Raw genomic sequence first — 12,550 nt, forward strand, 5'->3', positions numbered from 1 at the left:
GCTCAATTAATGTTGGTAAATTGTTGTCTTACTGATTGGAAGTACTTTCCACACACTTACCTTATAATTCCCCCAATAAATATTCATTGATTATAAATTTTCATATATCCCTGTTTCACTCTGGAATTTCTAAGGAAAAACTGATGATTAGCAAGACTAACAGAATATGCTGATAATTCAAATCAAATAAATAATCCCAAGTTCATTTCTATTTATCCTGGAGTCAAGCTCATAATTCTTCAGTTGTTTATTTTGGTGACAGTAAAGTGCTTTTAATTATATTCTTCTTAAGACGATATCACCAAGAGTTCGCAGTGTTGGGTTGGTTATAGTTAGCCTGGAAAATTCTGGCTGATGTTAATAAGAAAAGACACTAATAAAATTAGTTAAAATTAATCCCAAAAGTACATTTATATATTTTCATCTAGCCAGTTCCTTAAGGAGGAGTCACCCAACTATTGGCTTCAATACTCTTTAGTGGTCATGCCAGATGTGAAACTCTTCACTGTAGACACCGCCCAAATTGATTTATCTTGCTTGGATAAAGAAAATGTCATTGACACTCTCTGATCAGACAATCATACCACATTGTCCCAGATGCTTTAAAGTTAATTACTTAAAATCAAATATACTTAGAATGGTAAAATGGAAGTTTTAAAATGCAGGGAAAGGGTATAAGCACAGTTGTGGGCCCAGACCCACGCCTGTAGTTACCAATATTCAAACAGCAAGATATAAAATTCCTCCTCTTGGGAATCTTATGCTCTAACGGGAGATACCAGAGGTTGATTTATACTGAAGCTCGGACAACAAAACGTCAGGGCCCCTCATTTGCACGTTTCTTTCCAAAGAGGTCTTGTACCTAACTTTGAACTCGTGATTTTGAATTATTTTCTTTAAATGAATCACTAAAATTGTGTAAGCTTCAGACCCCCCACAACACTGGGATTCACCCCGGATTAGATAGATTGTGAGAGTAAATATATAAACAAGATCATTTCAAGTACTGGCAAGTGCTATGCAGGAACTAGAAGTTGATTTGATAGACAATGACAGGACTATTTTAAAATGGGAGATCAGGGAAGAACTCATGAGCTAAGACCTAGATAAAAATGTCTTAGAGGGATTTGGAAGTGGAATGACTAAGAGTTTTTAAACATTGCTTCTCATTGAGTTTACTTACATACTTACCATGTATTAGGTAAAAATTTATTCTTGCAGTAGAGTGATATTAAATTTGGAGAGGTTAATCACTTTGCAGAAGTTAATCCCTGCTTATGTTTTGTTTTTCACAGGTATGTTCAGTAGAACTCACGAAAGTTGATCTCCATTGTGACTTGCAGATTTTATTATCAATACACTGGTGTTTGTTCCAGGTATTTTTATTTTAATATCTCATGACTCTTATAATAGAAACATTTGAATATTTAATATATATGTGAGATTTATTCAGTAAGAATCTATGTTTAAGACATTTCAGTAAGGGCCATGGGAATCCCAAAACAGATAATACAGTGTTCATGCTTCAAGGAGTTTATAAGCTACTAAAGGGATGACTAAAATACGTTTAAGGAAATATGAATTTTTTAAAAAGATAAAAGATTTTATAACCTGGTCACACAGATTATTTCTACTAAGAAGATGCCTTTGTTATAGGTTTGGCAAACATGCCAGCAGGAATACTGACATGTCACGAAATATTTTCTTGAAAGTCTGTTATTTCTGCACTTCCTAAAGACCACAGCTCACTTTTGAGGTGGGCAAGGATATTCCTGCCCTTTCAACTTTGTTGGTTTTTCATGAGGCTCCAGCGATAAAAATTTATAAAAAAATGTATAAAAAAATTTTGAGGATTTCTAAATATAAGATAATTTCATTATTAGATCTGAAGATAATGTTTCTGTTTTACCATCTTTAAGAATCAACAGAGTCCCATGATAGAGACTCCTCCCACTTGTCCTTCAAAATCTTTCCTCATTTCTTCTCTTCATGTGGCTGCCCAGTAGTTAAAAGTGTGGCCATCTATTTTATAAGTTCCATTCCCAGGCCTAGGTCTCAATTTTATGGACATGCTTTGTCCACACTCTCTTCTCCTTAATCCCACCTGAAATCCAATGAAGCCAATTTCCCCCATGGAGATGATAACATTGCCCAAGGGGAAGATGGAATAATGTAATGGGAACAAATCTGGACCCCTGATAAACTAACCTTGTGGAGCACAGCTTCTCCCCATCTGAAATACTTCACTCAGGCTGTTATGTGGGAGGTAAACAAATGTGAATTATTGAATTATACCATACAGAAAGAATTCTGCTACCTCAGTTTTAGTCCCAGGTTTGCCATTGCCTTACTGAATAATCTCAGACAGTTACCATTTTCTAATTTCTCAAATGAGAACACCTGGCTAGATCTGTGCTTTAAAAAGGTGCTCCACAGAACTACAGCTCTCACATTTTTAAAATTATTTCAGAGGACACTTTTGGTGGAAGAGGAAAGCATGGAAGCCAGGGGAGAACAAAGGCATAAAAGATTTTGGGCTCTTGGTTTACAGACCCCTCATTGACTCTCTCATCGGCCAGGGCAACTCTCTGTTTTATATATTAGGCATCCAAGGAAACATTTGAACAAAGAATTCTTCCATTGAAAACATTTATCAAAAACCACTAAGCTCTCAAGTGTCTAAGATACATTTACTTTCTGCAATTCTGTATTGGAAGGAGTTAATTAAAAGTTGTTGCTCAGTAATGATAGGTTTTTCTCTGAAACACCTGTGTACTTTTTCCCATTTGTCCTTTGTGATAAGTGACACATATTTGATAAGTGATCTAAATTATTTACATAATCCATGATTTAAAAATTTAATATTTCTGTGTAAATTAACCAGGGATCTAAGATATTATCTTGATGTTATTAATATGGTACTTGAACCATCTTAGCTCTAAAAAGTAAGAAATACTGGGGGCATGGGGTGAGGGCACATGCCGGGGGGTAGGGGAGGCCAGGGGAAGGTCAATGGAGAAAAAAAAGAGACATATGTACTACTATTTGTAATACTTTAAACAATAAAATAAAATTTTTTAAAAAGTAAGAAATATTTTGATGTATGTAGTGAGTTCATCTGGGACTAGAACTTACTAAATACATGGCCACACTTTTAATTGGTGGTTTTTGTTTATTTGTTGTGTGTGTGGTTTTTTATTACTCTTGTGAACGGTGTTAGACTTTATTGAGAAATGATTGACTCAATCAACTCACAAAACATATGTCTGTTTGGTATTTTCAAAGTTTGTTCTGGAAGCATTCTAAGTGAGAAAAAAACTAATTGTTCTATGATGGTTTAATATATATTTGACTCAATACAAAAAACCATATTAATTGTAAAGGTGTCCATTGTATGTCATTCTGCCATATTGGCCAAGCCTTTTCTTTGAGACATTGACAAACAAAATCTAATCAATCTGGATACCCAAGAATACTTCCAAGAGATAACATTATTTTGGTGTGCAAATTTCATTCCTCTTCATTATACAATATAATCTTTACGAACTTATGTCTAAGACTCAGTCTTTACACTCATTTATTTACTTTTATTAATCCTCACTTGAGGATTATTATCCCATTGATTTTTAGAGAAAGGGGGAGGGAGGGTATAAGAGACAGGGAGAGAGGGAGACGGACAGAGAGGGAGAAAGAGAAACATTGATTGGTTGCCTCATGCAAAAGCCCTGGCCCAGGTATCAAAACTACAGGTAAGTGCCCTTGACCTGGAATCAAACCAAAGACCCTTTGTACACAAGGGCAGATGCACTAAACACTAAGCCACACTGGCCAGGGCTTTTAACACTTATTTAAACAAGTAGACAATCTTATTTTGAACAATTTCACAATACTCACTCTAAATGCAGACATGATCCATTACCCGTCGATACATTCATTTAAAAAACACCTAAACTTTATTGATAATCAAAAAAGGCAGTTCAAACTCCCAAAGCACTCCTAACTCTTGCCAGAGGATTTTATCCATAATAATGAACTATTATGTATAAAATAATTATCATAAAAAGTTATAATTAAAATCCATACAGGGTGGGCAAAAGTAGGTTTACCATTGTAAGTACAAGAAACAGAGTTTATTCTTGTATTATTTAAAAATTATTGTACTACTTTCCTTATGAGCTACTATAAAACTACTTTTGACACAATTTGCACAAAATGTAATAGAGTTAGTTCACTCATTTCATAATTATATTTCAAGTGATTTCATGTTCTTTAGGAGACTGGAAACAAATTCCATCAGTTGTCATAAATTTCAGACACAGATATCAGAGAGTCTATTACAACAGATTAATATAGAGTCTTATTTTTCTCAGAATGCGGTAAACCTGGGAGAGGCAGCTTTCTATATGTTGAATATCTCAGGAAGATCAATGTTGCCTTCTCCAGAATTCAAGGCACTCCCTCCTGGGCAAAACAAGGATAAATCCCTCCAGGTCCCATATCCATGATGCAGATCAAGAGCTGGCACAAGGGTCAGTGAGGGTGACATAAGTTTAGTCATTAGAAAACATACTATCCGGATAGACTAACAAAAGAATTCCATGTTTCCTCTTCAGGAGGCCTCAAGATGATGGAAAAGTACAGATGAAAGGGACAAATTTAGGCTTTCTGAATTTGCCACCCTGCCCAGCATGTTCTCCTAGAACCCTATAAAAAAAAATGCTATGACCAAATGGTATGTTCTGTTGGTTTGTTCTGCTTTGTTTTTCACATTCATTTAAGTTTCTGAAAATACAGCTATAGAGATAGGTCTTATTTGTAATGCCTATGTTTCCCGTGGTTATAATTAAGAAATGTAAACTTGAAGACACTGGATAGCACAGGTGCTGGGAGAAATAAGACCTTCTGCCCACCTCTGAACAACTGGTCCTGTGACCCCTCTTCCACATGAGAGTCTGAGGGCAAGACACCAACCCCAACCTGCTCCCACCTTACCCTGACCAGACACGCATGGGAATATCCAAGTGGGTGTGATTCCGCCCTACATGAGGGCTGCTAGGCTCATCACAGGTCCACACATCCCAGAGCAGAGAGCAGCGCACCAGAGCGGGGCTAGTTCTCCGCCGGGCCTTTGAAGAAGGAAGGACCCAGAGGCAGATTTCTGACCGGCTCCAGGTCACCAGTGAGTCCGGGAGTTGGCAGAGGGGCGGTGGGGGTGGAGGGGGGAACCATGGGGGGCAATGGTGACAAAGTGATAGAACACAAGCCGCCAGCCTTACCCTGACACTTGTCTTCTCGGCATTCCCTTCTCAGGTCCCTGAGATGGAGAAGGCGAGAAAGCGTCCCAGGGGCCACAGTGGCGACTCCACGCGTGTGCGCCACCGTCAGCCCGCTGTGGCCCCCGCGGGCTCCGTGGCTAGCGACACCCACGCCATCCCGGGGCACCGACCTGAGGAAATGAAGGAAGCCTCTGAAGCCCAAGGCCAAGGCCAAGGCCCCAGCAGGCGTGCAGAGGGCTCTGACCTCCAGGCAGGTCCCAGCAAAGAGTCTCTATCTTCTCTGCCAGGAGCCCCAAGGCCCAGGCGGAAGAGACAAGCCGCCCAGGAGGACAAGGAGGAGGAGTGGGTGCCCAAAGGGGACCCCAAGGAGGCTCTGAAGTTGCGAGTCCTGCTGGCTTCTTTTTCCGAGGAGCAGCTGACCCGCTACGAAGTGTATCGCCGGTCTGCCTTCCCCAGGGCAGCCATGAGGCATGTGGTCCAGAGCACGGCGGGCAGCGCCCCCATGGAGCAGAAGGGGCTCATCGCCATGGCCGGGATGGCCAAGGTCTTCGTCGGGGAGGTGGTGGAAGAGGCCCTGGACATGTGCGAGCGCTGGGGGGAAACGCCCCCCCTGCAACCCAAGCATCTCAGGGAGGCCAAGCGCAGGCTGAGAACCAAGGGCAAAGAGCCCCACGTCAGGCCCAGAAACGCCTTGTTCCCCTAGGCCAGATGCCCGAGGCCCAGACTCCATGCGCAGCAGCCCCTCCGTCTCCGTCCCTCCGCGGACGCTTCACCAGGGACTGATCACGTTTTCCTCCAAACTGGCCAAGCTGGGCCCCCACTCTGTGAAGGCACGCTGGTTGCCTGCCGGGTCCCGCCAGGCTGACTGGGGACACCTCCTGGGGGGTTGGGAGGGTGCACCTGGAGGCATGGACTCGCTCTCTAGGGGAGCACAGCCTGGGGAAGAAGGGTGCCTGCCAGGAAGGGGCTCGGCACCCGCGGGTGGACAGCAGCTGGGAAAGGGGACAGAGCCTCCCTCCCGAGGGGGCGCCATGCTTTCTCAGGGAACCCGGGAGCGGTGGCTGGCACTTGAGCGGCTTCTTCCCTGTGCTCCTGGGCAGAGGAGACCACCCGAACCTTCTCACTGGTCACCCTCTTCCCTGAAGGACGCGCAGAGAGCGGGAGAAGTGAGGACCTTTGTGCTTTGAATCCTGACCTTAAGCCCGTGTTGTTGTTGTTTTATTTTGCTGATCATTCAGCTGTTTTTAACTTGCAAAAATAAAGATAAAATCCACAGGTCCTGTTTGTGTCCGATATGACTATGTTTCTTTTCCTTCCCAGAGTGCTTTATGTCACCGACTGGTCTTTCCCACAGTCTCCTGGCCTCCGATGAGACCAGAGACCAAATCCGATCGCCAGAAACACCTCGGGCCTGGCCGCCAGGACACTTTCCTCATCCTTTGGGGTCCCACACTTGCCCAAAGGGTCTGATAAGCGAGCATTCCCAGGGGCAGCGGAATAGATGTCCAAACCCTGTAAGGCCATCCATTTGTTTGGCCATTTTACCCAGAATCCCTAGAACCTCAGGTACCCCCAGTCAAGCACACAGTGACAGACCTTGTTGTCCCCGGGCACTAAGCAGGCTTATGGGGAGAAGGGGGGTGGGCGGGGAGCATACCGACTCCAGGTTTACTGGTGCGTGTAGGGCACCACACAACTCTTCATGACACAGTCCAGGGTTTCCTTCCAAGCGGTCATCGCCGTTCAGAGCACAACTCCTCCGATGATGTCCGCAGTGCCATGGCAGTCTGTTTGGCCACTGAAACACCCAGTTCCCGCAAATGTATAGAAGCCCCACTGTGCCACTCCAGTGCTCACGGGATGGTGTCCTCCACTTTGCATCTTCTCCCAAAGGCCGAAACGACGCCCACCCCCCAATCCCCCACCCCCCACCACACACACACACACACACACACACACACACACACACAACACACAAAGGTCTTTTCTTTCTCCTCACATTTCCTTTTGGCCTTTCCAGAGACAGAATCCAAAAGAATGTTGGTGTGTTTCTTTGGGAAGCTTGGTGACTCTAGGAGAGGAAGCGAGTTCTACTTGATACCAACATCCCCTCTGTCTTACACGCTTGTTGACCAAGTGACCCATGCGTTTCCTCTGGCTACGATGAGAGACTTCCCAGACACACTAAGCCAACACACGTTCAAAAACTAAGCACGAACATGTAGCCCACGCCATCGTCCAGAGAAATGAGGAGTCCGATGGGAGCTGGAAGTCCACCGAGGAGAAGGGCCGGAGCGGTCTATGCTGGAGCTCTGTGGGTCTCCATGCGTTTAGCAGCCGTTTCAAAAGGGCCCATAAAGCAACCGAGGAGTCCAGAGTCCGAGGAGACCTGACCTGAATAACAGGGAGGAGAGAAACAGTACCTAGAGGTCCAGTCCTCACTTGGGGATGCCTCTTCAGACAGGTCAACCGCCTCCCTCTACTTTCCCAACTCTTCTGTTCCTTAAACGCACTTTCCAGGGACCCAATCCATGCTGCAGATGGAGAGGGGGTGGGTCCAAGGGTCAGGGACCCGCCCTGTGCCCCCTCCTCCTCCTGGGGGTGGCAGGTCACGCCCCCAGCCCCCACCTGCTCCCACCCTGCGCCACCTGGCTGAGAGGCACTGGGGCCACGCCCCGGGAATTTCCAAGTGGGCGTGGTTCCGCCCTATATAAGGGCCGCTGGCCTCCCCCAGGTCCACATGTCCCAGATCACAGAGCAGGGCAGTGCTCCAGAGCGGGGCTGGTTCTCCGCCGGGCCTTTGAAGAAGGAAGGACCCAGAAGCAGATTTCTGACCGGCTCCAGGTCACCAGTGGGTCCCGGGGTTGGCCGAGGGGCCGGGTGGGGGGGGGCGGACTATGGGGGTAAATGGTGACAAAGTGATAGAAAACCAGCTGCCAGCGTGACCCTGACGCTTGTCTTCTCGCATTCCCTTCTCAGGTCCCTGACCAGGCATCCCACCACCGGGCCCCGAGGTTTCCCGCCCCGCGATGGAGTGGCCAGAAAGCGTCCCAGGGTCCACAGTGGCGACTCCATGCTTGTGCGCCACCGTCAGCCCGCTGTGGCCCCCGCGGGCTCCGTGGCTAGCGACACCCACGCCATCCCGGGGCACCGACCTGAGGAAATGAAGGAAGCCTCTGAAGGCCAAGGCCAAGGCCAAGGCCAAGGCCCCAGCAGGCTTGCAGAGGGCTCCGACCTCCAGGCAGGTCCCAGCAAAGAGTCTCCTTCTTCTCCGCCAGCAGCCCCAAGGCCCAGGCGGAAGAGACAAGCCGCCCAGGAGGACAAGGAGGAGGAGTGGGTGCCCAAAGCGGACCCCGAGGAGGTTCTGAAGATGCGAGTCCTGCTGGCTTCTTTTTCCGAGGAGCAGCTGACCCGCTACGAAGTGTATCGCCGGTCCGCCTTCCCCAGGGCAGCCGTGAGGCGTGTGGTCCAGAGCGCGGCGGGCGGCGCCCCGGTGGAGCAGAACGTGCTCATCGCCATGGCCGGGATGGCCAAGGTCTTCGTCGGGGAGGTGGTGGAAGAGGCCCTGGATGTGTGCGAGCGCTGGGGGGAAACGCCCCCCCTGCAACCCAAGCATCTCAGGGAGGCCATGCGCAGGCTGAGCGCCAAGGGCAAAGCGCCCCATGTCAGGCCCAGAAACGCCTTGTTCCCCTAGGCCAGATGCCCGAGGCCCAGACTCCGTGCGCAGCAGCCCCTCCGTCTCCGTCCCTCCGCGGACCCTTCACCAGGGACGGATCACGTTTTCCTCCAAACTGGCCAAGCTGGGCCCCCACTCTGTGAAGGCACGCTGGTTGCCTGCCCGGTCCCGCCAGGCTGACTGGGGACACCTCCTGGGGGGTTGGGGGGGTGCACCTGGAGGCATGGACTAGCTCTCTAGGGGAGCCCAGCCTGGGGAAGAAGGGTGCCTGCCAGGAAGGGGCTCGGCACCCGCGGGTGGACAGCAGCTGGGAAAGGGGACAGAGCCTCCCTCCCGAGGGGGCGCCATGCTTTCCCAGGGAACCCGGGAGCGGTGGCTGGCACTTGGGCGGCTTCTTCCCTGTGCTCCTGGGCAGAGGAGACCACCCGAACCTTCTCACTGGTCACCCTCTTCCCTGAAGGACGCGCAGAGAGCGGGAGAAGTGAGGACCTTTGTGCTTTGAATCCTGACCTTAAGCCCGTGTTGTTGTTGTTTTATTTTGCTGATCATTCAGCTGTTTTTAACTTGCAAAAATAAAGATAAAATCCACAGGTCCTGTTTGTGTCCGATATGACTATGTTTCTTTTCCTTCCCAGAGTGCTTTATGTCACCGACTGGTCTTTCCCACAGTCTCCTGGCCTCCGATGAGACCAGAGACCAAATCCGATCGCCAGAAACACCTCGGGCCTGGCCGCCAGGACACTTTCCTCATCCTTTGGGGTCCCACACTTGCCCGAAGGGTCTGATAAGCGAGCATTCCCAGGGGAACCCGAATAGATGTCCAAACCCTGTAAGGCCATCCATTTGTTTGGCCATTTTACCCAGAATCCCTAGAACCTCAGGTCCCCAGTCAAGCACACAGTGACAGACCTTGTTGTCCCCGGGCACTAAGCAGGCTTATGGGGGGAAGGGGGGTGGGCGGGGAGCATACCAACTCCAGGTTTACTGGTGCGTGTAGGGCACCACACAACTCTTCATGACACAGTCCAGGGTTTCCTTCCAAGCGGTCATCGCCGTTCAGAGCACAACTCCTCCGATGATGTCCGCAGTGCCATGGCAGTCTGTTTGGCCACTGAAACACCCAGTTCCCGCAAATGTATAGAAGCCCCACTGTGCCACTCCAGTGCTCACGGGATGGTGTCCTCCACTTTGCATCTTCTCCCAAAGGCCAAAATGACGCCCACCCCCCAATCCCCCACCCCCCACCACACACACACACACACACACACACACACACACACACACAAACACACAAACACACAAACACACAAAGGTCTTTTCTTTCTCCTCACATTTCCTTTTGGCCTTTCCAGAGACAGAATCCAAAAGAATGTTGGTGTGTTTCTTTGGGAAGCTTGGTGACTCTAGGAGAGGAAGCGAGTTCTACTTGATACCAACATCCCCTCTGTCTTACACGCTTGTTGACCAAGTGACCCATGCGTTTCCTCTGGCTACGATGAGAGACTTCCCAGACACACTAAGCCAACACACGTTCAAAAACTAAGCACGAACATTTACCCCACGCCATCGTCCAGAGAAATGAGGAGTCCGATGGGAGCTGGAAATCCACCGAGGAGAAGGGCCGGAGCGGTCTATGCTGGAGCTCTGTGGGTCTCCATGCGTTTAGCAGCCGTTTCACAAGGGTCCATAAAGCAACCGAGGAGTCCAGAGTCCGAGGAGACCTGACCTGAATGACAGGGAGGAGAGAAACAGTACCTAGAGGTCCAGTCCTCACTTGGGGATGCCTCTTCAGACGGGTCAACCGCCTCCCTCTACGTTCCCAACTCTTCTGTTCCTTAAATGCACTTTCCAGGGACCCAATCCATGCTGCAGATGGAGAGGGGGTGGGTCCAAGGGTCAGGGACCCGCCCTGTGCCCCCTCCTCCTCCTGGGGGTGGCAGGTCACGCCCCCAGCCCCCACCTGCTCCCACCGTGCGCCACCCTACTGAGAGGCACTGGGGCCACGCCCCGGGGATTTCCAAGTGGGCGTGGTTCCGCCCTATATAAGGGCCGCTGGCCTCCCCCAGGTCCACATGTCCCAGATCACAGAGCAGGGCAGTGCTCCAGAGCGGGGCTGGTTCTCCGCCGGGCCTTTGAAGAAGGAAGGACCCAGAGGCACATTTCTGACCTGCTCCAGGTCACCGGTGGGTCCCGGGGTTGGCCGAGGGGCCGGGGGGGCTGGGGGGGGGGCGGACTATGGAGGGCAATGGTGACAAAGTGATAGAAAACCAGCTGCCTTCGTGACCCTGACGCTTGTCTTCTCGCATTCCCTTCTCAGGTCCCTGACCAGGCATCCCACCACCGGGCCCCGAGGCTTCCCGCCCCGCGATGGAGAAGGCCAGAAAGCGTCCCAGGGTCCACAGTGGCGACTCCACGCGTGTGCGCCACCGTCAGCCCGCTGTGGCCCCCGCGGGCTCCGTGGCTAGCGACACCCACGCCATCCCGGGGCACCGACCTGAGGAAATGAAGGAAGCCTCTGAAGGCCAAGGCCAAGGCCAAGGCCAAGGCCCAGGCCCCAGCAGGGGTGCAGAGGGCTCCGACCTCCAGGCAGGTCCGAGCAAAGAGTCTCTGTCTTCTCCGCCAGCAGCCCCAAGGCCCAGGCGGAAGAGACAAGCCGCCCAGGAGGACAAGGAGGAGGAGTGGGTGCCCAAAGCGGACCCCGAGGAGGTTCTGAAGATGCGAGTCCTGCTGGCTTCTTTTTCCGAGGAGCAGCTGACCCGCTACGAAGTGTATCGCCGGTCCGCCTTCCCCAGGGCAGCCGTGAGGCGTGTGGTCCAGAGCGCGGCGGGCGGCGCCCCCGTGGAGCAGAACGTGCTCATCGCCATGGCCGGGATGGCCAAGGTCTTCGTCGGGGAGGTGGTGGAAGAGGCCCTGGATGTGTGCGAGCGCTGGGGGGAAACGCCCCCCCTGCAACCCAAGCATCTCAGGGAGGCCGTGCGCAGGCTGAGCTCCAAGGGCAAAGCGCCCCATGTCAGGCCCAGAAACGCCCTGTTCCCCTAGGCCAGATGCCCGAGGCCCAGACTCCGTGCGCAGCAGCCCCTCCGTCTCCGTCCCTCCGCGGACCCTTCACCAGGGACGGATCACTTTTTCCTCCAAACTGGCCAAGCTGGGCCCCCACTCTGTGAAGGCGCGCTGGCTGCCTGCAGGGTCCCGCCAGGCTGACTGGGGACACCTCCTGGGGGGTTGGGGGGGTACACCTGGAAGCATGGACTTGCTCTCTAGGGGAGCACAGCCTGGGGAAGAAGGGTGCCTGCCAGGAAGGGACCCGGCACTCGCGGGTGGACAGCGGCTGGGGAAGAGGACAGAGCCTCTCTCCCGAGGGGCCGCCATGCTTTCCCAGGGAACCCGGGAGCGGTGGCTGGCACCTGGGCGGCTTCTTCACTGTGCTCCTGGGCAGAGGAGACCACCCGAACCTTCTCACTGGTCACCCTCTTCCCTGAAGGACGCGCGGAGAGCGGGAGAAGTGAGGACCTTTGTGCTTTGAATCCTGACCTTAAGCCCGTGTTGTTGTTGTTTTATTTTGCTGATCATTCAGCTGTTTTTAACTTGCAAAAATAAA

The 12,550-nt window shown here is 50.8% G+C and overlaps 3 protein-coding genes across 3 annotated transcripts; all 3 read left to right on the top strand.

Annotated features, from left to right (window-relative positions):
• Positions 1-5,319: 5,319 nt before the first annotated feature.
• LOC308252788 (TATA-box-binding protein-associated factor 11-like protein 4) lies at positions 5,320-5,979 on the top strand (the record flags this gene model as incomplete). Its single annotated transcript, XM_080677484.1, has 1 exon — positions 5,320-5,979. One exon carries the CDS (start codon positions 5,320-5,322, stop codon positions 5,977-5,979), a length of 660 nt encoding a protein of 219 aa, XP_080533610.1.
• A 2,370-nt stretch (positions 5,980-8,349) lies between these two features.
• Positions 8,350-8,970, top strand: LOC308252789 (transcription initiation factor TFIID subunit 11-like; the record flags this gene model as incomplete). Its single annotated transcript, XM_080677485.1, has 1 exon — positions 8,350-8,970. One exon carries the CDS (start codon positions 8,350-8,352, stop codon positions 8,968-8,970), a length of 621 nt encoding a protein of 206 aa, XP_080533611.1.
• A 2,349-nt stretch (positions 8,971-11,319) lies between these two features.
• LOC308252790 (transcription initiation factor TFIID subunit 11-like) lies at positions 11,320-11,991 on the top strand (the record flags this gene model as incomplete). Its single annotated transcript, XM_080677486.1, has 1 exon — positions 11,320-11,991. The coding sequence occupies one exon, from the start codon at positions 11,320-11,322 to the stop codon at positions 11,989-11,991; it is 672 nt and encodes a 223-aa protein (XP_080533612.1).
• Positions 11,992-12,550: the final 559 nt, after the last annotated feature.

This window comes from Plecotus auritus (genome assembly GCF_963455305.1).
Source record: "Plecotus auritus genome assembly, chromosome: 7".
NCBI lineage: Eukaryota > Metazoa > Chordata > Mammalia > Chiroptera > Vespertilionidae > Plecotus > Plecotus auritus.